The 27,450-nt window shown below is 49.0% G+C and overlaps 1 protein-coding gene across 1 annotated transcript; it reads left to right on the top strand.

Moving 5' to 3' along the window:
• Nucleotides 1-12,042: 12,042 nt before the first annotated feature.
• LOC122489351 (neurogenic locus notch homolog protein 4-like) lies at nt 12,043-27,134 on the top strand. The gene is given in 22 exon segments (XM_043591072.1): nt 12,043-12,252; nt 12,447-12,739; nt 14,258-14,335; nt 14,338-14,601; nt 14,679-14,801; nt 14,920-15,156; nt 15,271-15,426; nt 15,735-15,929; nt 17,328-17,441; nt 18,552-18,665; nt 18,753-18,875; nt 19,619-19,778; nt 20,990-21,135; nt 21,417-21,569; nt 21,785-21,796; nt 21,799-21,901; nt 21,903-21,973; nt 22,782-22,966; nt 25,157-25,172; nt 25,175-25,405; nt 25,633-25,745; nt 26,555-27,134. Coding segments are annotated over 22 exon segments (3,522 nt in total). The 5' UTR covers nt 12,043-12,145; the 3' UTR covers nt 27,083-27,134.
• Nucleotides 27,135-27,450: the final 316 nt, after the last annotated feature.

Raw genomic sequence — 27,450 nt, 5'->3', positions numbered from 1 at the left:
TAGGAACGGTGGGGAGCCTCCCAGCAGGTGTTTACAAAGACCTGAGGACTAGGTTCTATGTAGGTTCACCCCCAGGAGCCTTCCCCAGGGACAGCCCCCATCCACTTCTGCCACCATCACCACCACAGAGGCCAGGAAGAATCACCCCCTGCATCCTTTTAGTTCACACTCAAAAGGTAGAGATTCATTTTTAGAGAACTTTGCATAGGAAATGCAAAAGGAAACATAAGGACACAGAAAAGAAGGATTGTCAACATACAAGGCTCTCACAGGCCTATACAATGACAGCTGGCCAGGAGGCCAAGCACAGTAGCTGAGTGGGACCAGCCTCAGGCTATTCCAGAACCACCTCCTCTCCCCAAATCTCTCACCCCATTGAGCTCTGAGGCTGTTCCCCAAGCCCCAGATTTACTCTGCAGATGTCTCTCCATCCCCTCAGGACTCTCCTGTCACACCTGTCTGCTCTGGGAAGCCCAGTGCCTTAACCCCATGATCCCAGCTCCCCCTCTCCCGCCTTGCCTTCCTGCACTCACCAGCCCTATTCTCGTGCACCACCCTCACCCACACAGACTAGCTTCTGTGGGCAACAACCATCCTCAATTTCCTTTGACCGGCCCCTCCAAGTCTTCCCTGCCACTCAGTTCTTCTCAGTCCCTCCTCAAATTACTCACTGCCATCAGGTGTCAGATAGGAGACCCAAAGGAGCCCTGGAAACTTCTAGTTCAAACCCTTGGGTTCAAATTATCCACTGACCTTGCTCACCATTTCCCACTCTATCTTCTCTACCTCTAAAGTGATACCTTCTCCTTGGCTAAAAATACAGATGGGCAGAGGGAGTGGCTCCCAATGATTGTGGCTGGCTGCCTCTCCCTGAGGCAACCTGGCCTTCCCTGGCCCTGGGCCTTCCCCCATTGCAGGGTAAGAGTCCTGTCATGCCCTAGACCTGCACCCAGCACATGTACACCGTCCCTCTTCCAGAGTGCCAAGCCTGGCCACTGGCTTCTGAAGAGGTCTGCAGGGCACAAGCCACATCAGCACCTGCTGGGAGACAGGGGTCAGCCTGCTCCTCGCCCTTTCCACAGCCAAGAGATGGACACCCTCAGTGGGCAGAAGCCCAGCACCCACGCTTCAAGGAGGCCTTCTCCCCAGGGAGCATGTGACAGGTCACATGCACCAAAGGATATGCTTTGGGGGTATGGGGTGAAAAGTCTTCCAGAAGCTTCCTAAGGGCCTCCGCTTTTCCCAAGTCCCAGAGGTCACAGAAGGGGAGAGTCTTCAGGCCTCAACTGCACCCAAGGAGCTCCTGTGCCCAGAAGGACAGAATCCACAGTGCCTCTGCCCACATCCAGCCCAGAGCGCTCCATTTCAGGGAAGGGAATCAAGAATTTGGGGTTATATGTGTTTCTGTTGACTTTTTTGTTAGACATTTTGGTGGGGAGTGGAAGACACAGTTGAACATGTAGGTCTTAAGCCCAAGAAAAGTTCTGGAGCGCCTGGGTGGCTCAGTCAGTTGAGCATCCGACTTTGACTAAGGTCATGATCTTGCAGTTTGTGAGTTCAAAGCCTGCATCGGGCTCTGTGCTGACAGCTCAGAGCCTGGAGCCTGCTTTGATTCTGTGTCTCCCTCTCTCTCTGCCCATCCCCTGCTCATGTTCTCTCTCTCTCTCTCTCTCTCTCTCTCTCTCAAAAAATAAATAAGCATTATTAAAAAAAAGAAAAGTTCTGGGCTGGAAACATCCTTTGTGTGGCTACAGGACCATTTGATGGTAGTCAGAGCTGTGGGGATGGAGAACAGCTGGCTTCTCTCTGAGCTTCCACAGGGGATGTTCATACCACCTCCCTTCACATCCACAGTTTTACTTATTATAACTGTCTGGGTGTCCCGCATAGTTTGGGAACCTCTGGAGGGCAGTGGAAGGTCAAAGATCCTTTAGTGTAGACAGATCCTCCCAACACCTAAAGCTGGGTCAGGCCCAGAGAACCCATGAGGAAGGTACCATGCTGGGCAGCTCTTGCCCCGTGACTGTGCCAGGCTGGGGACCAGGACCCAGGAGAGCCACTCCCAGCCTTTCCATCAACATGGGCCATGGACCAGAGACTTTACCTCTAGTCCCAAACACCCAGGGAGGGTGGGTTGTGAGTAGACCAGAGCAGCCCACGCAGGTAGCTAGCTGCCAATCTCAACACCTCTGGCTGTCTTCGCTGCACGATAACCTCCCTGCCCCCACATCATGCATCTTGGGACCCTCTGCATCCTCACTGAGTCTGCCCTCTAAACAGTTCCCCCCAGGACAAGTCCTAAAGCCCCAGCCTGCTGCCCCCACCCCAGTCACACTCCACCCCCATTACCTCCCCAACTCCACTCTCCCCATCCTAACCTCAACTCTCCCACCCCACCCCCACCCCAGCCATGTCCCCTGCCCACTCCAGACCCTCCACCACCCCACTCCCAGCCACTGCCTAAGGGCTTCTTCCTCCTACCACTGAGAAAGCACTACCCTTCCACTGAAAACACATCCAACAGTCCTCTCTCTTCACCAAGAATTCAGTAAACTTTGGCAAAAGAGGTAGAAAAAAAAAGGAGAAAACGCACAGATTCACAAACCCTTTGGGTCCCTGGGGCTTAGGACGTAGAGACATTTACTAGAGGTCAAGTAGTAGTTTTGCTTCTCTTACTTATCCTGCCAATTGTTTAAATACTTATCAACTTGTGGACTTAAATTTCCTTAATATTTAAATAAATTTGTTCCTCATACTAGGCCCCAGTACAAGACTGCTTCTCTTCAGGAAAAGAATAAATAAGTCGTTGTGCTATCTTTAACTTTTGTCTGCTTATGCAATAGTTTGTAATTTTAAAATGGAGAATTTTCTGAATCAGTCTATGATCATGTGTGTCCAGTAAAAATGTTAGTCTATTTTACGGGTTTAATTGCCAATCTTTCTGGCAAAAGGATAACCCGTAATGTTGCACCACCCAGCAGCTCTAGTTTAGGGTCTTCTAGGACAGTATCTGACTGGTCAAGTACCCATGAACCTCCCTGTGCACCTCCCATGCTCTGAATCCAGCACCTACTGACTGACCCACACTAGCCCCAACCTCCCCGGCCAAGGTCTGAGTGCCCAGGGCCAGTAGTGTGCTGAGGAAAAGGGACAGGCACAGTTCACTGACTTAAGAAGAGCACACTTTGTGCTATGTCAGGTGCCGCTTTCAGCTCCTTCTGGATCTCAGACCTAGAGAGGCAACCATTTCCCCAGCCCACCCCTCCTCCCAGGTCAGACCTTCCAGAAGGTACTACTTTGGGCTCTCACATCATGAAAGGATGTCAGCATCTTCAGGGTCAGCTTAAGAGCCACTGTCCAGAAGCCCCAAGGGCCCTATCTATACCTTCCATGAGCACAGAGCAGTCACTCGATGTAATTAATTCTCCAGAATATCCAAGAACCAAGAACCGCATAATGGTCATCCGTGGGGAGAGGGCCAGGGCAGCTGAGAGATGCATGTGGGGAGAGCGGTCCCTATAAGAAAGGCAATTAGCCTCATTCACAAGATCCCAGGATCCAGGAAATGGAAAAGCTTCTCTGAACCTGGAAGGAGGTCATTTAGGAAATACTGAAAAATTTTAAGTATCCCACACTGTGCTCAACACCTCCTGTTTTTGCAAGTCACTCTTCTGCCCCACCCCTATAATTTGTCCTCTTCCCAGACTTCCAACCGCTTCTGCCCGATTTTAACAATATCCCACTTAGATTTCCAGACCCATTGTTATAACTACCTTGCACACTCAACTCCCATTTTCCGCATTCTCTCCATCATACCACCCTGGAAAAATCCAGCTTTGCCTAAATCCAACTTCCCACCTACTCCATGTCTAAATACAAGCAGCTAAGTGATTGGATAAAAATACTCAAACATGCCTATGGAATATTTATAATCACAAACTTCAAGCTCGTCGATAAAAGGACACAGAATTTTCCCGTTTACTCACTCACAAACTTTCAAGGCAATTATTTCACATTTTCTTCTTAATTACACACCCTCCCTCCCCTCCACTTTCAACTGATAACCAACTCCTCCACTTGGTCACTGAACCCCAGCCCCTCCCACCTATTCAAGGACATTCCTCCTGCAACCCTTCCTCTTCTGCAATGCTGCCTTTCCCTCTGAAAATCACACCCACAAGAAAACATACATGGTATACTTCCTATCCTAAAAAGCAAATGGCAGGGAGCCAAGATGGAAGAACAGCATGGAAGGTTTTTTTGTGTCTTGCATCCATGAAATACATCCAGATCAACACTAAACCATCCTGCATACCTAGAAAACTGATCTGAGGATTAACACAACAATCTGCATAACCTGAACCACAAAATTCAGCAGGTACATGGCATGGAGAGGTGAACTGGGGGAGACAGAAGCCACAGAGGGCAAGGAGTTGTTTTTGCGTGCAGAGAAAGGATGGAGACAGGGGAGCGGGGGAGAATATGGAAAAGCACCCCCCAAACCAGCTGGAGAGAAAGGGGAAAAGTGGAAACAGTCACAGGGATTAAACTAAAAAGGGAGAAAGGAGAAAGGAGAGGGTTTAAATTCCATTAAAACTCTATAAACAGGGGGAGCACAGAGTCTGAAACTCCACAGCCCGATACCTGGTGGTGCTCTGGTGGGAAGGGTGAATCCCCAGGAGCAGAGTGAAGTCAGGGGATCTTCAGGCCACACGGGGAGAGGAGGTTCCCCTGCTGGGAGGACATCTGGTAGAAGCTGTGTGCCCCCCCCCTAAGGCAAAGGCCCCAGTGGATAAGGAAGAACAATCATATTTACTGGTGCTGGAACAAGTTGTTGGGGGTGAAGCCTGGTGCCAGATGCATGTTTGAGTTGCCATAATCCCTGACACAGTGCTACTACACCATCCTGTGAACTCTTTCTGGAGCAGGCTGGCACCCAGCCATAGTCTCTGGGCATTGGCAGCAGCACAGTCCCACGAACGTTTCTGGGTGTAGCCGGCACCTGTCCTTTGCTCTGTGAGACCCTCCCACAGAGGGACAGAATGGGTCAAAGAAACAGGCCCTCAGAATTGAGGGGTCAGGAAACACAGCTGCATCTGATATGAAACTCAGGAGGGAGGAGCTGCCTGGGCCTTGGTCATGGACAGTGTAAAACCGGGGAGTGGACAGAAGTCAAAAACAAAGGATGGGTGAGTGATTGCTGATAGGGGAAAACAGGGTTCCGATACTAGAGACTGGGTAGCTGGGTAACACCACTTTCATCACTCTGGCGCATCCACATACACCCCTACAAGCGCCACAACAATCCACCCCAGAAAGCGAAGCAGCGCCATCTAGTGGAGAACAAGGCCTTTACATTAAGTCCCACCCACCTGGGCCAACTTCACTCTTCAGGAACACAAGTCTCTCTGCCTGCTTAGTTTACAGACTATAAAGCACTTCATAGTTTGACCTCGAGGGGAAAATGAACTAATTTCAATCATATTTCAGTCTGTTTGCTGGTCCATCCGTTCAATTTTCTTTCTTTTTCCTTTTTATTTTTACTCTTTTCGTTTCTTTTCTTTTTCTTGAATGCACAAAGAGAAAAATTATTTTTATTTTCAATTTTAATTAAAAATATTTTTAATTTTTTTCTACTATATTTTTTACTTTTGGGTAAATTTTTTCAAATTCTATTTTACTTCCATCATTTCATTTTATTCTCTTTCAGTGTATTCATGTTTTCAAATTTTCAAATGATTTCTTTTTTTTCTTTCCCTTTTTTCTCTAATCTATCATGTCCCTTTCAACACGCAGACCAAAACACAGCTTAGATCTAGCATCATTTATTTGACTTTTTGTGTGTGTGTGCTGTTTTTAGTTCCTTAATTTTAAGTTTTTTTAATTTCAATTAAAAAAAATTTTTCCCCTCATTAATTCCTTTTCTCCCTTCAAGATGATGAAATGAAGGAATTCACACAAAAAGAAAGAACAGGAAGTAAAAACAGCCAGGGACTTAACTAACACAGATACAAACAAGATGTCAGAACCAGAATTTAGAATTATGATAATAAGAATACTAGCTAGGGTCGAAAATAGATTAGAATCCTTTTCTGCAGAGATAAAAGAAGTAAAAGCTAGTCAGAATGAAATAAAAAATGCTATCACTGAACTGCAATCTTAAATGGATGTTCAGCGGCAAGGATGGATGAGGCACAGCAGAGAATCAGTGATATAGAGGACAAACGTATAGAGAATAATGAAGCAGAAAAAAAGAGGGAGACTGAGGTAAAAGAGCACAATTTAAGAATTAGAGAAATCAGTGACTCATTAAAAAGGAACAACATCAGAATCATAGGGGTCCCAGAAGAGGAAGAGAGAGAAATAGGGGTAGAAGGGTTATGTCAGCAAATCATAGCGGAAAACTTTCCTAACCTGGGGGGAGACACAGACATCAAAATCCAGGAAGCACAGAGGACTCCCATTAGTTTCACCAGAAACCAACCATCAACAAGGCATATTATAGTCAAACTCACAAAATACTCAGGCAAGGAGAGAATCATGAAAGCAGCAAGGGAAAAAACAGTCTTCAACCTACAAGGGAAGACACATCAGGTGTGCAGCAGACCTAGCCACAGAAACTTGGCAGGCCAGAAAGGAGTGGCAGGATATATTCAGTGTGCTGAATCAGAAAAATATGCAGCCAAGAATTCTTTATCCAGCAAGGCTGTCATTCAAAATACAAGGAGAGATAAAAAGTTCCTCAGACAAAAATTAAAGGAGTTCATGCCACTAAACCTGTCCTGCAAGAAATTTTAAGGGGGACTCGGTAAGGGAGAAAAGCCAAAAAAATAAGACAAAAAGCAATAAAGACTAGAAAAGACCGGAGAACACTACCAGAAACTCCAACTCTACAAGAAACATAATGGCAATAAATTCATATCTTTCAGTACTCACTCTAAACGTCAATGGACTCAAAGCTCCAATCCAAAGACATTGGGTAACAGAATGGATAAGAAAACAAGATCCATCTATATGCTGCTTACAAGAGACCCACTTTAGACCAAAAGACACCTTCAGATTGAAAGTGAGGGGACGGAGAACCATCTACCATGCTAATGGTCGACAAAAGAAAGCCGGAGTAACCATACTTATCTCAGACAATCTAGACTTCAAAATAAAGACTGTAACAAGTGATGAAGAAGGGCATTATATCATAATTAAGGGGTCTATCCACCACGAAGACCTAACAATGGTAAACATTTATGCTCCGTTATGCTCCAAATGTGGCGGCACCCAAATATATAAATCAATCAATCACAAACATAAAGAAACTCATTAATAACAATACCATAATAGTAGGGGACTTCAACACCCTACTTACAGCAATGGGCAGATCACCTAATCAGAAAATCAACAAGGAAACAATGGCTTTGAAGGACACACTGGACCAGATGGACTTAACAGATGATTTCAGAACATTTCATCCTAAAGCAGCAGAATATACATTCTCCTCCAGTGCACATGGAACGTTCTCCACAATAGACCATATACTGAAACACAAATCAGCCCTAAGTAAGTACAAAAAGATCGAGATCATACCGTGCAGATTTTCAGACCAACACACTATGAAACTCAAAGTCAACCACAAGAAAAAGTTTGGAAAGGTAACAGATACTTGGAGACTGAAAAACATCCTACTAAAGAATGAATGGGCTAACCAAGCAGTTAAAGAGGACATTAAAAAGTACATGGAAACCAATGAAAATGAGAACACCACAACCAAAACCTCTGGGATGCAGCAAAGGCAATTATAAGAGGAAAGTATATAGCAATCCAAGCCTTCCTAAAGAAGGAAGAGAGATCTCCGATACACAACCTAACCTTACAACATAAAGAGCTAGAAAAGGAACAGCAACTAAATCACCAACACAGCAGAAGACAGGAACTAATAAAGATTAGAGCAGAAATTAATGCTATCAAAACCAAGAACACGGTAGAACAGATCAATGAAACCAGAAGCAGGTTCTTTGAAAGAATTAACAAAATCGATAAACCCCTAGCCAGTTTGATCAAAAAGAAAAAGGAAAGGACCCAAATAAATAAAATCAAGAATGAAAGAGGAGAGATCACAACCAACACAGAAGAAATAAAAACAATAATAAGAGAATATTATGAGCAGTTATATGCCAATAAAATGGGCAAACTGGAAGAAATGGACAAATTCCTAGAAACATATACACTACCAAAACTGAAACAGGAAGAAATAGAAAATTTGAACAGACCCATAACCAGTAAGGAAATCGAATTAGTAATCAAAGTCTCTCAAAAAACAAGAGTCCAGGGCCAGATGGATTTTCAGGGGAATTCTACCAAACATTTAAGGAAGAGTGAACACCTATTCTCTTAACACTGTTCCAAAAAATAGAAATGGAAGGAAAACTTCAAAACTCTTTCTATGAAGCCAGCATTACCTTGATTCCAAAACCAGACAGAGACCCCACTAAAAAGGAGAGCTATAGACCAGTTTCCCTGATGAACATGGATGTGAAAATCCTCAACAAGATATTAGCCAACCAGATCCAACAATACATTAAAAAAATTATTCACCACGACCAAGAGGGATTTATACCTGGGATGCAGGGCTGGTTCGATATCCACAATTGATTCATCACATCAATAAAAGAAAGGACAAGAATCATATGATCCTCTCAATAGATGCAGAGAAAGCATTTGACAAGATACAGCATCCTTTCTTGATAAAAACCCTCAAGAAAGCAGGGATGGAAGGAGCCTACCTTGAGATCATACGGGCCATATAGGAACAACCCAACGCTAATATCATCCTCAATGGGGAAAAACTGAGAGCTTTCCCCCTAAGGTCAGGAACAAGACAGCGATGTCCACTCTCGCCACTGATACTCAACATAGCATTGGAAGTCTTAGCCTCTGCAATCAGACAACACAAAGAAATAAAAGCATCCAAATTGGCCAGGAGGAGGTCAAACTTCCACTTTTCTCAGATGACTTGATACTCTATATGGAAAACCCAAAAGATCCCATCAAATCACTGTTAGAATTGATTCATGAACTCAGCAAAGTGGCAGGATATAAAATCAATGCACAGAAATCGGTTGCATTCCTATACACCAACAATGAAGCGACAGAAAGAGAAATCAAGGACTTGATCCCATTTACAGTTGCACAAAAAACCATAAAATACCTAGGAATAAATCTAGCCAAAGAGGTGAAAAATCTATACACTGAAAACTATAGAAAGCTGATGAAAGAAATTGAAGAAGACACAAAAAAATGGAAGAAGATTCCATGCTCCTGGATAGGAAGAACAAATATTGTTAAAATGTCGATACTACCCAAAGCAATCTACATATTCAATGCAATCAAAGTAACACCAGCATTCTTCACAGAGCTAGAACAAATAATCCTAAAACGTGCATGGAACCAGAAAAGACCCTGGATAGCCGAAGCAATCAATGGAAGAATGGATAAAGAAGATGTGATATATATATATATATATAGATAGATAGATAGATATATATATACAATGGAGTATTACTCGGCAATCAAAGCAATGAAATCTTGCCATGTGCAACTACCTGGATGGAACTGGAGGGTATTATGCTAAGTGAAATTAGTCAGTCAGAGAAAGACAAAAACCATATGACTTCACTCATATGAGGACTTTAAGAGACAAAACAGATGAACATAAGGGAAGGGAAACAAAAATAACATAAAAACAGGGAGGGGGGCAAAACAGAAGAGACTCTATGGAGAACCAACTGAGGGTTACAGGAGGGGCGGTGGGAGGGGAGATGGACTAAATGGGTAAGGGGCACTAAGGAATCTACTCCTGAACTCATTGTGGCACTATATGCTAACTAATTTGGATGTAAATTTAAAAAAATAAAAAATCAGAGTGCCTGGGTGGCTCAGTCGGTTAAGTGTCCGATTCGCCTCAGGTCATGATCTCACAATCTGTGAGTGTGAGCCCTGCGTAGGGCTCTGTGCTGACAGCTCAGAGAGTGGAGCCCGTTTCAGATTCTGTGTCTCCCTCTCTCTCTGCCCCTCCCCTGTTCATGCTCTGTCTCTCTCTGTCTCAAAAATAAATAAACATTAAAAAAATTAAATTAAATTAAATTAAATTAATAAATAAAAATAAATAACAAGCAATAAATAAATAAATAAATAAATGTATGTCTCAATTTTTACCTGGGGTAGAAAAAGGGAAAAAAAAAAAAAAAAAGAAGCTGAGTGAATCCCAAACAGCATATTTCCATGTGTTTATTAGCCATTGGTACATCTTCTTGGGGGAAAAGGCTATTCAAATATTTTGCCCATTTCTGAGTCTCAATATTGGCTTATGAATTTTTCATATATTCTGGATACAAGTCCCCTATCTGATATATGATTTGCAAATATTTGCTCTCATTCTGTTGCTTGTCTTTTCATTTTCTTAAGGCTCCTTTCAGAGCACAAAAATTTTTAATTTTGATTAAGTCCAATTTATCAAAATTTTATTTTGTTGCCTATACATTGGTGTCACATGTTAAAACCATTGTCCAATCCAAAATCATGATATTCACTCTTAGGGTTTCTTTTAACATTTTTATACTTTAGCTATTATGTTTAGGTCTATGATTGATTTTGAGTTAAATTTTGTGTATTTTGTGAGATAAGTGTCCAAACTCATTCTTTGTATGTAGAGAACCAATCGTCCCAGTACTATTTGGTGTTTCTTTGTTTGTTTGTTTTTAAATTTTTTTTAACATTTTTTCATTTTTGAGAGTGAGAGAGACAGAGCAACACCGGGGGAGGGGCAGAAAGAGAGGTAGACACAGAATGTGAGGCAGGCCCCAGGCTCTGAGCTGTAAGCACAGGGCCTGATGGGGGGCTTGAACTCACAAAGTGAGAGATTATGACCTGAGCCGAAGTCGGACACTTAATTGACTGAGCCACCCAGGCGCCCCGATTTGGTTGTGGGTTTTCTTAATGTTAACATATTTATTTTATGACAGAGAGTGCGTAAGACAGAGGAGCAGAGAGAGACAGAGACAGAGAGACAGAGTCAGAGAGAATTCCAAGCAGGCTCCACATTCAGCACTCGATGCAGGACTTGATCTCATAACTATGAGATCATGACCTGAGCCAAGATCAAGAGTCTGCTGCTTAACTGACCAAGCCACCCAGGTGCCCCCCACTACCATTTGTTGAAAACACTTTTCTTCCTCCCTCTGAATTGTCTCGGCACCTTGGTTGAAAATCAATTGACCATAAATCAATTCTATCGCATTGAGCTTAATGTCTAAACTTATGTCCATACCACACTGCCTTGATTACAATAGCTTTGTCATAACTTTTGAAATTGGGAAATATAAATCTATTGTTTTGGCTATTCTGAGTCCTTCATATTTCCTATGAATTTTATGAAAGTCTTTTGAGTTGAGGGAGCAAGCCATACGGGTAGCTGGGGGGAAAAGCAGTCCAGGGAGTGGGAAGAACAAGTACAAAGGTCCTAAGGTGTGAATGTGCCTGTTTACAGAACAGTTAGGAGGACAGTGTGGCACAGTGGAGGGGAGGAGTAATAAGAGATGACGTCAGAGAGGTAAACAAGGCAGGAGAGGAAAGGAGCCAATATGTAGGGCCGTGCCTGCCCTTTAAGAAATTTGGCTTTACTATGAGTGAATACAGAAGTGATTGGAGAGTTTTGGGCATAGGAGCAACATGGTCTGACTCATATTTTAGCAGATTCACTGTGACTACTGTATAGACAAATAGCCAAGGGAGCAATGACAACAGCAAGGAGGCAAGTTAGGAGATGCAAGAGATGATGGTGGTTTGGACTAGGGTGCTACCAGTGGGGATGAGAAGAGATGAGAAGTGGTCAGATTCTGGAAAGATTGTGAATGTAGGCCAGTAGGATTTAAGACAGATTGGATATGCAGTATGAGAGAGAGGAGTCAGCAATGTCTCCAAAGATCTGGGCCTGCCTAGGCCTGGGATGGGGGCGGGGCGATGCGAGGGCAAGAACACCACTCTGGTAGGGATCAGGCAAGTGCAGAAGTGGTGGTGGCTGAGAGCACGTGTGGGGCTGCTGCAGGCAGCAAAGCACCCAGAGAAATCTGGGAGCACAGCGCTCCCCACTCCCATGCCTTCCTCATCTCCATCCCTAGTGCTTCGGTGTGGGGACTTCCCAGAACCCTGTGCCAACGGAGGCACCTGCCTGAGCCTATCTCAGGGACAAGGGAGCTGCCAGTGAGTGTGTCTCCTGGGAGTGGGAGACCAGAAATGGGGAGGGAGAGCTGGGGAGGAGGAGGGACTGGGAAGGAAGGAGAAAGGGAGGAGGTAAAGGCACTAAAGGGAAACAAATGAAGGCAAAGGAAGGGAGGTGGCAGAGAAGGCAAAGAGGACCCAGTGACTTAAGTTTTCCACTCTCCTCCCCTTCTCAGGTGTGCCCCTAGCTTCCTGGGTGAGACATGCCAGTTTCCTGACCCCTGCCAGGATGGCCAGCTCTGCCAGAATGGGGGCAGCTGCCAAGCTCTGCTTCCCGCCCTCCCAGGCTCCCCCAGCCTTCCCTCTCCCTTGGCCCCCAGCTTCTCCTGCACCTGCCCCTCTGGCTTCACTGGCCACAGGTGCCAGGCCCAACTCAAGGACCCCTGTTCTTCCTTCTGTTCCAAAATGGGCCGCTGCCATATCCAGGCCTCAGGCCGCCCACGATGTTCCTGTCTGCCTGGATGGACAGGTGAGCGCTGCAGTGGTGGGGAGGACGGGACAGCCAGGAACACTGGACTGGGAAGTGGGGTGGGAAAGATGGAACTGGAGTCTGCAAAACAGCCAGCTCCTTTGAGGACAGAGGCTGTGAGAGTCAACAAGCCCTCTTGCTGACCATTGACCCGAGACACATTCACCAGCATGGCTGTACCAATGGTTAAAACGTTGAAGTGTTTTCCAACCCGTTAGTAAATGGCTACTGCCATAGCCCCCTTAGTGCCTCAGCCTGGCCCCCGACCCAGTAGCTAGAGGGTTAATGCCTAGCACAAGGCAGGGAGAGGGGAACCTCCTAGATTTGCATAATGGGCATCTGGCCTTTAACCTTCCTAGTAGGAGCCCATAACAGCACCTGGAAAGACTGTGGTGGTGGGAGGTGTAATGGGGGTGGAAGGGATCTGACCCAGAGAGAGGAACGGGTATCAAGGCAAGGAAGAGGGGTGCAACCCTGGGGCGAGGGTATGGGACCCCTGGTGGGAAGGGTGTCCTAGCCCGGGGAAGCAGTCAGGCTTATGGGACAGAAGTGAGAGCCCCTGGAGAGGAAGGCTCCTCTGATCTACCAGGAGGGAGGGGACTGGACAGGGCAGTGAAGACCACACGTGGAGGAAAGTGATCTGTGAGGGATGGACTAGAAGAGCAAGGCTTCTCAAACGTGGCAAGGCACAGCAATCACCTGGAAAGCCTGCAACATACCGGTGCCCACGTCCCAGAAAGGCTGCTTTAGTGGGTCTGGGGTGGGCCCAGGCATGGAGATAGTTTGAGTGCCTGGGTAATTCTGAGGATTTCAGGGTGGGAGACCAGCCTCTCGTGGTGTGACAACAAGGAGGACTGCCAATGGCAACTTGCCTGGCCTTGTGCTTCAAGCAGCGGCCCACGTGTCCAGTGCCAGCTCTGCCACCGATGAGACGCGCGCCCTTGCATCAGGTAGTTAAGCTCTCTGCATCCTCAGTTGCCAGCTGATGTCCACACTTCATAACGTTGTCGAGAGGAGGAAAGGGAGTGATGTTCAGGAGGTGGTCACTTAGCCCAGTGCCAGCCGCCACCACCGCCGTTGCCACTGGGGGGAACAGACGAGACGTCTGTCTCCTTATCATTATCTGCAACACTGTACCCACCTAAAGATTAGGAAATCCAGACAAGGGAGGCCAGACACACCTGAGGGCACACAGCGGTGGTGGCACAGCAAGGTGCCGAGTCTGGAGGCCAGCTGCTTTTCTCCTCCCCGCCAAGGAAAGGCCACCAAATTTGGAAGGACACTGTGTCTCAGGTCTGCTCAGCAGGGCCAGCCTGCAATACTCCCATCAACAACGACAGTTCCCATTTTCCAGAATGCCAAAACTGAGGCAAGGGGTGGTGGAGCAGGGCAAAAAGCCTATGGGAACAAAGAGAAGGCAACATGAAAATCAGACACAGATAATCCAGACTGAGAGCTGGATTCTCCCAGAGGAGCAGGGGGCGGGGATTGAACAACGCCCTCTGTCCTCTGCCTCAGGTGAGCAGTGCCAGCTTCGGGACTTCTGCTCAGCCAATCCCTGCGTCAATGGAGGGGTGTGTCTGGCCACATACCCCCAGACCAGTGCCGCTGCCCACCTGGCTTCGAGGGTCATGCCTGCGAACATATCAATGAGTGTTTCCTGGACCCAGGGCCCTGCCCCAAAGGCACTTCCTGCCATAACACCTTGGGATCTTTCTGGTGTCACTGCCCCACTGGGCAGGAGGGTCCACGCTGTGAGCTCCAGCCAGGACCCTGCCCCCCTACGGGCTGTCCCAATGGGGGCACCTGTCACCTGGTTCCAGGGAGAGACTCCACCCTCCACCTCTGCCTCTGCCCCCAAGGTGCGTCCTCACGTCTGCCACCCCTCTCTCGGGGCAGGGAGGTCCCCTTCCCTTCGCTAATCCCATGACTCTGTCAGGTTTCAGAGGCCCGAGCTGTGAGGTGAATCCAGATGACTGTGCTGGGCACCAGTGTCAGAACGGGGGCACTTGCCTGGATGGGCTGAGCACCTACACGTGCCTCTGCCCAGAGGCCTAGACAGGTGAGTCCTTTAAGCCAAGTCCATGGCACCCGTGGCCCATATGATCAGCCCCTAGCCTCCCCTCCTCACAGGGCTCCCAACTCCAGCCTTTGTCCCCTTCCCATCCCATCCCCCACAGGCTGGGATTGCTCCGAAGATGTGGATGAATGTGAGGCTCAGGGTCCCCCTCGCTGCCTAAATGGGGGTACCTGCCAGAACTCAGCTGGCAGCTTCCATTGTGTGTGTGTGAGCGGCTGGGGAAGCACAGGCTGTGAAGAGAACCTAGACGACTGTGTTGCTGCCACCTGTGCCCCGGGATCCACCTGCTTCGATCGTGTGGGCTCCTTCTCCTGCCTTTGCCCACCTGGCCGCACAGGTGTGACAGAGGGCTCGGGGACATGGCCGTGAGGATGGCAAGTGACAGAAGCATAAGGGGGACAGCTGGGATCCTCAAGCGGCCCAAGAGCCTCATGCCCATCCTGCCCTCCAGGACTCCTGTGCCACATGGAGGACATGTGCCTGAGCCAGCCATGCCACGGGGAAGCCCAGTGCAGCACCAATCCCCTGACAGGCTCTCCACTCTGCCTGTGTCAGCCTGGCTACTCGGGGCCCACCTGCCACCAGGACCTGGACGAGTGTCAGATGGGTAAGGCACCCCCACATCAGATCCTCTCTGAGTCCCAAACAGCCTCTGCAAATTGTTTTTCAAATTAAAAATACAATCATCTCTTTTTTCCCAATTTTGTCCAGATTTGGCAATTCTTCCCTACACGGTCTTCTCACCAGTGCTTAGCCCTCCGGGCCCCACTTAGTCCTCGTCTGTGTTAAAGACACCAGCCCTTTCTCCGATGTGTTCATTCTGCCACAAGCAGGCCCTCATGCCTTCCCTGGCAGTCTGGCCTCCTTGACCTTCTGCCCTGGGCCCCTGTGAACTTCTGACCCCTCTCCTCCTAGCCCAGCAAGGCCCCAGTCCCTGTGAACACGGCGGCTCTTGCCTCAAAACCCCTGGCTCCTTTGACTGCCTCTGTCCCCCTGGCTACACGGGCTCCCGCTGCGAGGCTGGTCACAATGAGTGCCTGTCCCAGCCCTGCCATCTAGGCAGCACCTGCCTGGACCTGCTTGCCACCTTCCACTGCCTCTGCCCACCAGGTACTAGATGGATAGGGCCCTGAGTAGAGGACACAGGGGACTAATCCTGAACCCACTAGGCATGACCCCTCCAGAACATAGATAGCCCCAGGCCAGTTGGGATCAGCTATCAAAGAATACCTCTTTCTCATCTCCCCACCCATGATGAACACTCTGGGAAACCCATGGCCTCTAGGAGAAGGGCAGCCACAGATGGTACTGAGGTTGTACACTGCTCAACTCTGGGGGTGAGAGGAGAGCATTCACTTCATAGTCATTGTAAAGTGTGCAGCCTGGTCCACTGTACACAGAGGCCCATCAAGGAAGAGCAGAACAGCAGCAGCCTCGGCTCATGCCAACTCAGAATGTTCCTCCTAATCACAGAAACTCTCCCCTGTAGAGATTGAGTAAATGCTTAAACCCCCAAAGGGCCTATATGCTTGAATTTGGTACAATAGGAAAAAAAAAGTGCCACAAGGCTGCACCTACCTCCAAGTTACTTTTAAGGGAGACAGGTCTCCCCAGGGGTATAGTGACCAACCCGATATCAGGAAGCTGAATGAAACCAAAAAAATAATAGCTTACTTTCTGCCAAGTACCACCTGAACATCTTACATGCATTTTGTCATCTTGGCAAGAACCCTCTAAGGTCAGTATTGTTACTGTGCCCATTTTACAAGAAACAGACACAGAGAGATTAAGTGAGTTGTCCAGCCAGTAAGTGGCATGGCCGGGATTCAAACCCAGGGCTTCAGTAGATTTAACCACTACACCAAACAGCCTTCCTAAACTGAGCAGCATCCAAGGAAAAAAGCTGAGAAAACCATGCAGTCATCCAAGGGACAAGGTCATAGATACCAAGGAACTTCAGAGGCAGAATCCCCAGGCAAGAAGTGGGAGGCAGCCGAGGTCCAGAGGCTGATCCAGCTTCAGTTCGGGGTGAGACTGCGGGTACCAGGACAAGCCCAAAGATACAGGACAAATATGTGACCAACAAGCTACCCAAATGCCCTTCAAGTACCCCCCCTTGGGGACTCCTGGTCTCCCTGGCACAGAGCCTGCTGGGGTAGAACAAGAGGCATGACTCACCTCCAAGCAGATGCCCATTTGTTTCATTTGACCTTGAGGACCTCCAGGCTCATTAGCCCAGCCCAGTGAGCCTGCTGTCTGGGCACAGAGAATGGCCCCCAAAGGTACTTCCTTGCTGCCCCCTCGGGTCCCAGCAGGTGCCTTGCTCCCTGAGCTTTCACATTTAAAGGGGGCAGAGCCACACACAGCAGAGCAGCAGGACCGCAGGCTCGTCGCCCCAACCTTCAGGCACACAGCACCCTGGGAGGGTTCTAGAACCCTGGTCCTCCTGGGCAGAAGGGGTGAGCAGCCCGGGCAGGGCTCAGCCTGCACCACATCTCCATGTCCCAGGCTTAGAAGGGCAGCTCTGTGAGGTGGAGACAGACGACTGTGCCTCTGCTCCTTGCCTGAACCAGGCTGACTGCCAGGACCTCCTCAACGGCTTCCTGTGTGTCTGCCTGCCTGGTGAGTACAGATTCCACTCCAGTCCTTCAGCCCAGCCCCCTGAACCACAGTGCAGGCCCGGCAATCCCAAACCTTTGGAAGTTCACCCTGGCTTGGCCAACGAGGCTCCCATTTCTCCCAACTCCTCTGCTCCCCCAACTCTCTTCTGTTACATCCCAAACCTTCCTCACGTACTCATCCACCTTTATCTCTGTCCTGCCAAATTACCCAAATCGTCCTTTCTGGCTCGTGGGGAACCCAGGCTGGTCTTGGCACTGCTCACCCTGGATGCAGGGAAAACTGCCCCCGGCCTTCCTTCTCCACCATTATCGATCCCTCGGTTCCCTGATGTGATGATAACAGATGTTTCTTGAATATTTGCTCCAGGCCAGGCACTTGGCTGTGTACTTTTCAGGCATTACCTCATTTAATCCTTTCAATGACACCATAAGGTAGGTTCTATTATTCCCCTTTTACAGAAGAGGACACTGCAGCCTAGACAGCTTGAGTAACTTGCCCAAAGTCACACAACTGGCAGGTGCTGAACATCATCCTCCTGTCACCTCCACCTGCCCCAGGTGTCTTCTCTGGGAAGCCCCCCAGGTTCACTTTTCCTGCTGAGGGGAGGGGCCACGACTTGCATTTATGCTTTATTTTCACCATTCACACACACAGCCAGTTATACCTTCTTTATATAAAGAATGAAGTTACTAAGATATGCTGTTATGTTCTGAAATACAAATCACTCTTTGAGAAGCCCCCAGATTGGTACCTTCATTATATAATGATACGTGCAGATGAACCTCCAAACCAAGCCATTTGAAACAAGATTCTCTTCACTGCAATTCATAGCAATGATATTTCTGTCTGTGTAAATAGAAGGTTAAATATCCGCATTAGCTCTAAATTTCTTGTTTGAATCCATGAAATCATACCTGTACATCTCAGTCACAAATATTTGTAACAAACTCCCTGATGAGTCCAAAGTCACAAAAGAAAGAAAAAGAAGGAAAGGAGAGGAGAGGAGAGGAGAGGGGAGGGGAGGGGAGGGGAGGGGAGGAGAGGAAAGGAAACGAAAGGAAACGAAAGATAACCTTTACCATCTCTCCCCACTTACTCCCTGCTCCCCAGGATTCACTGGCTCCCGGTGTGAGGAGGACATCGATGAGTGTGGAAGCTCTCCCTGTGCCAACGGTGGGCAGTGCCAGGACCAGCCTGGATCATTCCATTGCGAGTGTCTTCCAGGTAGACCAGTGCTCAAACACTGGAGGGAAGAGTGGGGGCCAAGTGCAGACTCCCCTGCAGGTCCCTGACCCTCCTGCTGTGCCATAGGCTTTGAAGGCCCTCACTGTCAGGCCGAGGTGGATGAGTGTCTGAGTGGCCCATGCCCCACTGGAGCAAGCTGCCTGGATCTCCCAGGAGCCTTCTTTTGCCTCTGCCCCTCTGGCTTCACAGGTAAGCAGGGGAGGTGTTAGACTGGCAGGATAGTTGAGTCCATTAGGGGTGGAGCAGAGGTCATTGCTGGATATTCAAGGGTTGGACTGTAAAAAGAGAATGAGAATGGAACCCCTTCAAATTATTCAATGCAAAGTTTGCACAACCTCAGGCTGACAGCAGGTGTTATTTACAGGGCCCTACTGGGCCCAACATGAATGGTATGATTAGGGCTCAGAAACAGGATGGGGTTCAAGAGGAAGCCATTCATTTCCTTATTTAGAATGTATTAAGTGCCTACTATGCACAGCCAGACACAGACACAAGTTGGTAAGAGACCTGCTCTCCTCAAGTGGCTTTAAATCTAGTGCAGAGAAACCAAGAAGTCTCCTGTTGGTTTTAGCCACAGGTGCTCTGAGAGAGACTGCACAGGATTCTGTAAGAGCACAAAGGACCAGCCAACCAGACTAGAGATGAGAAGGCTTCATGAGGAGGTAATGGCTGAGCTGAGTCTGGAAGAATGAGTAGGAGTTTGTCAAGACAGAATGATTACATGTTTTAGCTGCAGGTAACTGCATTGTGAATTTTGCCATGCAGGACCCTGTGTGCCATTCTGAGGAAGGTAGACAGTATCCTGAGGCAACAGGGAGCCACTGAAGGACAGGTTCTTGGGGAGTGAGCAAGTCATATGTAAAAAGTGGCTTTGGCCCCATCAAGGACATAGAGGGACTCTGTTTTCCCTGTGACCCATCTCCCCACCCCAGGTCATCTCTGTGAGCTTCCCCTGTGTGCCCCCAACCTGTGCCAGCCCAAGCAAAAATGCCAAGATCAAGAAGACAAGGCCCACTGCCTCTGCCCTGACGGAAGCCCTGGCTGTGCCCCCGTTGAGGACAACTGCACCTGCCACCACGGACACTGCCAGAGGTAACCTTCCACTGTCCTCTGGGTCCTCCTCAGCTAGGCCAGGGGGAGACAACCAGGGAGGGGTGAGTCTGCAAGAAATGACCAATAGGGAAGAAGAAGGAAATGGCCAAGTTCTGAGGTCAAAGCCAAGGTGAGGGATCCACTAGTGAGTGCTATCCCGTGAGGGGAGAGTTCATAAATAACAGGAGAAACAGAGGGCTAGAGGGTCAGAACAGGAAGAAAAACATGAAATCGCAGGGCCAATTAATCATACATTAGAGGGGTACCTGGGTGGTTCAGTCCTGGAGCGTCCGACTTCGGCTCAGGTCATGATCTCACAGTTCATGAGTTCAGGCCCCGCGTCCAAGCTGTGCTGACAGCTCGGAGCCTGGAGCCTGCTTCAGATTCTGTGTCTCCCTCTCTCTCTCTGCCCTTCTCCCACTCTCACTCTGTCTCTCTCTCTCTCTCTCTCTCTCAAAAATAAAAAATTGAAAAATTTGAAAAAAAAATCATACATTAGACAAATATTGAACATCTACTATGTGTGGATCTTTTCCAGGCCCTGGAGGAATAGCACAGAACAAAAGAGACAAAGTGTCTGTTCTCATGGAGCTCTCATTCTAATGAGGAAAGACAGATAACAAACAAATTATAGAAGAAATGTATATACATATTCATACATATAGTGGGAGAAAACAAGCAGGAGGCAGGTATGGAAGGGGGACAATGCTGAGAACAGAGCCACTGAAGAAGGGGACCAGAGTCTCAGGGCCAAAAAAAAGAAGAGATCAGGGGGCTGGGTGGCTCAGTTGGTTCAATGTCGAACTCTTGACCTCAGCTCAGGATGTGATCTCAGGGTGGTGAGTTCAGGTCCCACGTTGGGCTCCAGGCTGGATTGGACTCCGGAATGGGCGTGAAGCCTACTTAAAAACAGAAGAGGTGCCTGGATGGCTCAGTCAGTTAAGCATCTGACTTCGGCTCAAGTTGTGATCTCACGGCTGACAGCTCAGAGCCTGGAGCCTGCCTCAAATTCTGTATCTTCCTCTCTCTCTGCCCCTCCCCACTCACACCCTGTCCCTCTCTCTCTCTCTCTCTCTCTCTCTCTCAAAAATAAACATTAAAAAGAAAAAAAAAGAAAGTCATAGGGTCTAACCAATGATGAGGAGTGGGGAGGGGAGAAGAAAAAATCACCAGAAGAAGACAAACACTCTTCTTTTTCTCGTTATGACCAGATCCTCATGTGTGTGTGATGTGGGATGGACAGGACCAGAATGTGAAGCAGAGCTAGGGGGCTGCATCTCCACGCCCTGTGCGCATGGGGGGACCTGCCACCCCCAGCCCTCGGGCTACAACTGTACCTGCCCCACAGGCTACACAGGTGAGGCCCTTCCCAAACCACAGACATTCTGGGCTGGCCACCTCTAATCAAGAGCAAGACCAGTAGAGGCATGTGTCCAAGGCCTCTGGGTTTTGGACACCACCAAGGAGAACTGGGCATGTGCTGCAGGGACCACAGGCGATATGCAGGAGGTGGTAAGAAAAGAAAAGAGGTTGGATGGAAGACAAAAGGGATGGGGATGAGGAAAAGGAAGGGGAGATAAGTGGAGGAAGACAGAGAGAAGAGGATGCCCTTTCTCAGACCCCACTCATTTCCCTCAGGCCCCACCTGCAGCGAGGAGCTAGCGGCTTGTCACTCAGGGCCCTGTCTCAACCGTGGCTCCTGTAGCCCCAGCCCTGGGGGCTATTCCTGCACCTGCCCTCGGAGCCACACTGGGCCCTGCTGCCAGACAAGCACTGACCACTGTGCCTCTGGTGAGTCCCTACCATGTTCTGGGGCTGGGCCACAGGTGGATGGAGGAACTGGTCAGGGTGTGTTGGTGCCGTCTGATAAAAATCAACTGGCCACCACGAGCTGCAGTTTTGATGGGGGCAGCAGGGAGTGCGTGTATGTCCTGTGCGGGGTGTGACTAAGGTCACAGGCCAGGTATGGGTAAGGAACCCAACCCCTCACAGCCTCCTCTCTCCAGCCCCGTGCCTCAATGGGGTACCTGTGTGAACAGGCCTGGCACCTCCTCCTGCCTCTGTGCTGCGGGCTTTCAAGGCCCACGCTGTGAGGGAAGGACCCGTCCTAGCTGTGCAGACAAGTGAGCAAAGACCCCTAGACCCCTTTTGCTCCCTTCTGCTGTCCTCTTGCCAGAAGGCCGCTCTGAGCCAAGGTACTAACCCAAGGACCAACTGGGGAACAGATGAAGAGAGAAAAGATGTCCCTCTCTACCCGATCCCTAAGGGCACCCACATACAACCTTTGACCAAAACAACCAACTAAGAGTCAAAGTAACACAGACCAACCACTACCGCTGATTCTATAGCTCAGCCCTCCTATCACCATGCTCAAAGCAACTCAAGCAACACCACCAACTCAACCCAGACCACAAGACTCCAGTTTATCACAACCACTGAGACATAACTCCATGTGAAGCAACTCAACTCTGTCACTATCATCATAACTCAGCTAGAATGGATCACACTTAACCCAACTTCACTAAGCTGCTGCTCCCAATCATTTTCATGTTATGCCAACCCCCTTGTGAAAGAATACCGCCCCCTCATTCCAATGAGTTTAATATGAGCAGAACTCAGGAAAGAGACTACTGTGGGGTTAGGGGATGGGAATCACAGTGAGAGAACATCACAGGATGCCAATTCAGGGGACAGACTTAGGCACCTAAAGTTTCCACTGAGTTCTTTCTTCCTTCAGACTTGTTTTAAGCCAAGAATACAGTTGCTTATAATGCTCTAATAAGTTTAACAAGAGGTATCTCTCTCCATTCTGGCAGAACAGGCAGGAGGGGGATCTTGATGTCTTAATCTCTTCAGCACCAGAATTTATTGACTCCTCAGGCTCCAAGTGGCCTCCACCCACCCCAGGAATGTCAGTGATCCCCATGAGCCTCTCTGCTCTGTGTCTGGGGCCCCTGAGAACCTAACTTAGCTTTATCTATCCCTGTTTGCCTTTCTTCTCAGGCACAGAAGTTTCTTCCCTGTGCCAGAATGGAGGTCTCTGCATCGACAGTGGCTCCTCCTATTTCTGCCACTGCCCCCCTGGATTCCAAGGCAGCGTATGTCAGGACAGGGTGAACCCATGTGAGTCCAGGCCCTGCCAACATGGGGCCACGTGCATGGCCCAGCCCACTGGGTATCTCTGCCAGGTAAGCCGGTCTAGAGGAGAGCAGTAGGGGAGACAAGCGTGGGTGGATGTGGGAAAAGTAGTTGAGGAGGCGTGTAGTGATGTATTCATTTCCCTTTCCTTTACCCACATACCCAACCAACCACCAAGTCATGCCATTTGGCCTCCTAAATCTTTCTCAATTCTGTCCTTCCTCCTTCACCCTTTGTCCCACTGCCTCAGTCTAGGCCTTTGCTGCCTTCCACCCGGACACATGGAGCACCCTCCTATCGTCCCTGCCTCCCCACTTGTCCACCTATAGACTCAACCTTTACTCCACTACCAGGGTGCTGTATGAAAACGTTAAGCTGACCTGTCACTCCCCTGCTTAAAACCCTTCAGTGGCTGCCCACCTCTTTTAAAAAAAAAAATTTTTTTTTTTAATGTTTATTTATTTTTGACAGAGAGAGACAGAGCATGAGCGGGGGAGGGGCAGAGAGCGAGGGAGACACAGAATCCAAAGCAGGCTCCAGGCTCTGAGCTGTCAGCACAGAACCCGACACGGGGCTCGAACTCACAGACCGCGAGCTCATGACCTGACCCTAAGTCGGACGCCCAACTGACTGAGCCACCCAGGCGCCCCATTGTGGCTCTTTGTTTTGTTGTTTTTTTTTTTTTCAACGTTTATTTATATTTGGGACAGAGAGAGACAGAGCATGAACAGGGGAGGAGCAGAGAGAGGGAGACACAGAATATGAAACAGGCTCCAGGCTCTGAGCCATCAGCCCAGAGCCTGACACGGGGCTCGAACTCATGGACCGCAAGATCGTGACCTGGCTGAAGTCGGACGCTTAACCGACTGTGCCACCCAGGCGCACAATGTGGCTCTTTGATAGTGAAATCTAAGGCCAGCGTGACCCAGCCTTGCCTGCTTCTTAGGTCTCATGTCCCCACACCCTCGCCCTCCTACTCTCTGCTCCAGCTGCTGTTGGCTTCCCTACACACCCCTTATACTGGCTCTCCAGTGTCCTTCCCCACCCACTTCTACTGGACGGTGCTCAAGAGGTGCCTTCCTCAGGGAAATGTCCCTAACTTCTCTCCAGACTGGGTTTGGGCCTCTCCCTGGTGGTTCAGATCACTGAGCAGAAGAGGCAAAGCTGGGATTCAAGTCCAAGCAGCCTGACGCCTGTACTCAGAAGGCTGACTTTGGATAAAAGGTGTGATGCAAATCCCCCAACCATCCTCCTTAACTTTTTAATTTTATTCTTTAACTTTTTATTATGACCATTTTCAAACATACACAAAAGCAGTGTACTAATTAGTAGCCAACACCCCTTCACCCAACACTCAGCTTTACCTCCCCTTTCCTGAGACTCCTTCCCTCTGATATCTCCAAGATACCCCCTCACCCGCTTCTCCCAGCCCTCCAGCCACTCCTCACGCTCTCTGTAATTCCCTTTTGCTCCACCTTTCTGAAGCCTGGTACTGCATTCTTACATGCTCTCCTTCCTCTTGCAAGAACTCAGCACATGGTACAGACCTCATCGATGACCCTTCTCCCACTAGCAGAAAGGTAAACAATTGGAAAATGGCTAAGGGTACTGGTTATGAAGTCACAGACTTGCACTGAATCCCAGCTCTGCCACCTGCTAGCCGAGTCATGCAGTCTTTCCAGGAATCATTTGCCTTTTCTGTAAAGTGAGAATCAAATGAGATAATTCACATACAAGTTTGTTGGGAGGGTTTTATGAGCTTATGTATAGAAACCATGCAATAAATGCTAGCTGTCTCTCTGGTTTACTGAGAACGTCATGGAAGCAGGGATGAGTTCTAATTTTCTTCATGTTCCTAGTGCCTACAACAGTGCCTGGCACGAAGCAGGCATTCAATAAACACTTACAAATTAATTAAGAAAGCATGGCAGAGCCTGGCTGTCAGGCGTGTGATTGAGGGAGGGAGGTCTTACCAAAAACAGAACTATGTTTCATAGCATTGTATCATAAGATGGTTTGGGACTGCTGGAGCAGTTAAATTGCCCACTATTGAACAAGGGTATAGCATGGAGTTGAGATACAAGGGTGAAGCTACGCAGGGCTGTGATGGATGATCAGTTGAGTGATACTCTGAACTGGAAGGTAGGGAAGGGATTAGGCAGAATGTCTTGAGCTGGCTCCCCTGTACTGTTGAGATGGGCTGGATTATTGGTTCCCTGTCTGACCCTCTTTGCCCGCAGTGTGCCCCAGGCTACAATGGAACTGCTCAAAGAAATCCAACGCTTGTCAATCCCAGCCCTGTCACAACCATGGGACCTGCACCCCCAAACCTGGAGGCTTCTACTGCACCTGCCCTCCAGGTTTTGTGGGGCTGCACTGTGAAGGGGACGTAGATGAGTGTCTGGACCAGCCCTGCCACCCCCCAGGCACTGCAGCCTGCCACTCTCTGGCCAATGCCTTCTACTGCCAATGTCTGCCTGGATACACGGGTGAGGCCTGGGAAGGTGTGTGTAGGCATCTCTGTGGCACAGCTGAGTTGACAACCCTCACCAACAAGGCAGCCTAGTCATCATGTCCATCCCCCTGCCTCCCCACCCCAGGGAATATGCCCCAGGATCCCTTCCTGTGCAGGTAGTACTGGGTCAGTTCCCAGTAATGAGCTAGGAAGGGGGCAATGACTGAAGTAGTGTATGACATCTAACCCCACCCTCCACAGGCCAGTGGTGTGAAGTGGAGACAGACCCTTGCCAGAGCCAGCCCTGCTCCAACGGAGGGTCTTGTGAGACAACAGCAGGACCACCCCTGGGTTTCACCTGCCACTGCCTCCAGGTAAGTAACCACAAAGCAGTCTTCTCTGTTTCCCCCAACACTGGTGCCAGGTGAGAATGCCTGAGTGGGATCCTAGAGGGGAGTCTAGGGAGCACTGGAGTGGGAATTATTGACGAGAACCAGCCCATGTGAATGGCGATGAGTGGCTCTCAGAAGCAGTTCAGGGGGGCAGGCAGGATCAGGTGTTAGCATGAATGGATTTTCAGAAATCATTGGCACTGCCTAAGGTAAGGCCCCAGAGTCAAGCTGGGCGACCTTGGGTAAGTTCTTTTACGTGTGTGTGTGTGCGCGCACACGTGGACCTCAGATGCATGAAATCAGGTTAATCATAAGCCTTTGTTCATGATACACTATCATCATTGGTTTGTGCACAGCCTTCTTTTTATTATTCTTACAACATAATACCCAGGAACCTAACCTAAGAATTACAACAGTAATGATGACTCACATGTACTTATGTCTTCCTCTATCCTCTTCTGCTTCCAGAGAAAGAGAGTTTATCACCCTATGTCCAAGGACTAAGATAATATTCATTTAATACCACTCTATTAAGTGTTTAGTCTTCCAGGTTGTTGCACACAGCGGTGGTTCGTCCATTTTCACTGTGTAATATGTCATTATGTGAAAAAAACATGGGCCATGGTTTCAACATCTATAAAATGACTTGATATAAACCTGATGTTCTCTGAGGCCCCTTCCAGATATGAGATTCTAGGGCCATCTGTGTTATCTTAACCCGAGAGTTCGCTTGGGGGGGAGTGGGAAGAATAATACAAGGGCCTTCCCCAACATCTCTCTCCTCTCCACAGGGTTTTGAGGGCCCCACCTGCAACCACAGAGCCCCCTCCTGTGGCCACCACCACTGCCACCACGGTGGCCTGTGTCTGTCTTCCCCCAAGCCTGGCTTCCCACCCCGCTGTCCCTGCCTCAATGGCTACGGGGGCCCTGACTGCCTGACCCCACCTGCTCCTCATGGCTGTGGCCCTCCTTCTCCATGCCTACACAATGGCAGTTGCTCAGAGATCCCTGGGCTGGGGTCCCCAGCCTTCCAATGCTCCTGCCTTCCCAGCTCTCCAGGGCCCCGGTGTCAGAGGCCTGGAGCAAAGGGATGTGAGGGAAGAGGTGGAGATGGGGCCTGTGATGCTGGCTGCAGTGGCCCTGGAGGAAATTGGGATGGGGGAGACTGCTCCCTGGGGGTCCTGGACCCCTGGAAGGGCTGCCCTTCCCACTCCCGGTGTTGGCTTCTCTTCCGGGATGGGCAGTGCCACCCACAGTGTGACTCTGCAGAGTGTCTGTTTGATGGCTACGACTGTGAGACTCCTCCAGCCTGCACGTGAGCCTAAAACCCTGACTTCAGGTTGGGGGTGGGGAGGCCTCTAAGTTACAGTGTGACCACAACCTCAGGCTCCAGGCAGCTTCCACCCTTGATAACCATTGCCAAGTAGGGGTGGAAGACACTAGGCTCTAGCCCAGGGGAATAGGGCCGCATCAATATTTAACATGGGAACCAGGAAGGAGGGCACTGCCTCTGTCTGGGCTCCTAAGAGTTCTGAGAGCTCTGGCCTCAAGCCTCTCTAAGACCTGTTGCCATGGAGTATCTCCCCTAACAACCAGCACCCCTGAGGGAAAAGGTCTTTGGACTCTCCTTCAGGGAGACAGGAGAGCTTGGGAGGGTAGGGAGAAGGGACAGTCTTAGGAAACAAGG

The sequence above is a fragment of the Prionailurus bengalensis genome, chromosome B2 (genome assembly GCF_016509475.1).
Source record: "Prionailurus bengalensis isolate Pbe53 chromosome B2, Fcat_Pben_1.1_paternal_pri, whole genome shotgun sequence".
In the NCBI taxonomy this organism is placed as follows: domain Eukaryota; kingdom Metazoa; phylum Chordata; class Mammalia; order Carnivora; family Felidae; genus Prionailurus; species Prionailurus bengalensis.
This window is presented reverse-complemented; position numbering and strand designations above follow the sequence as displayed.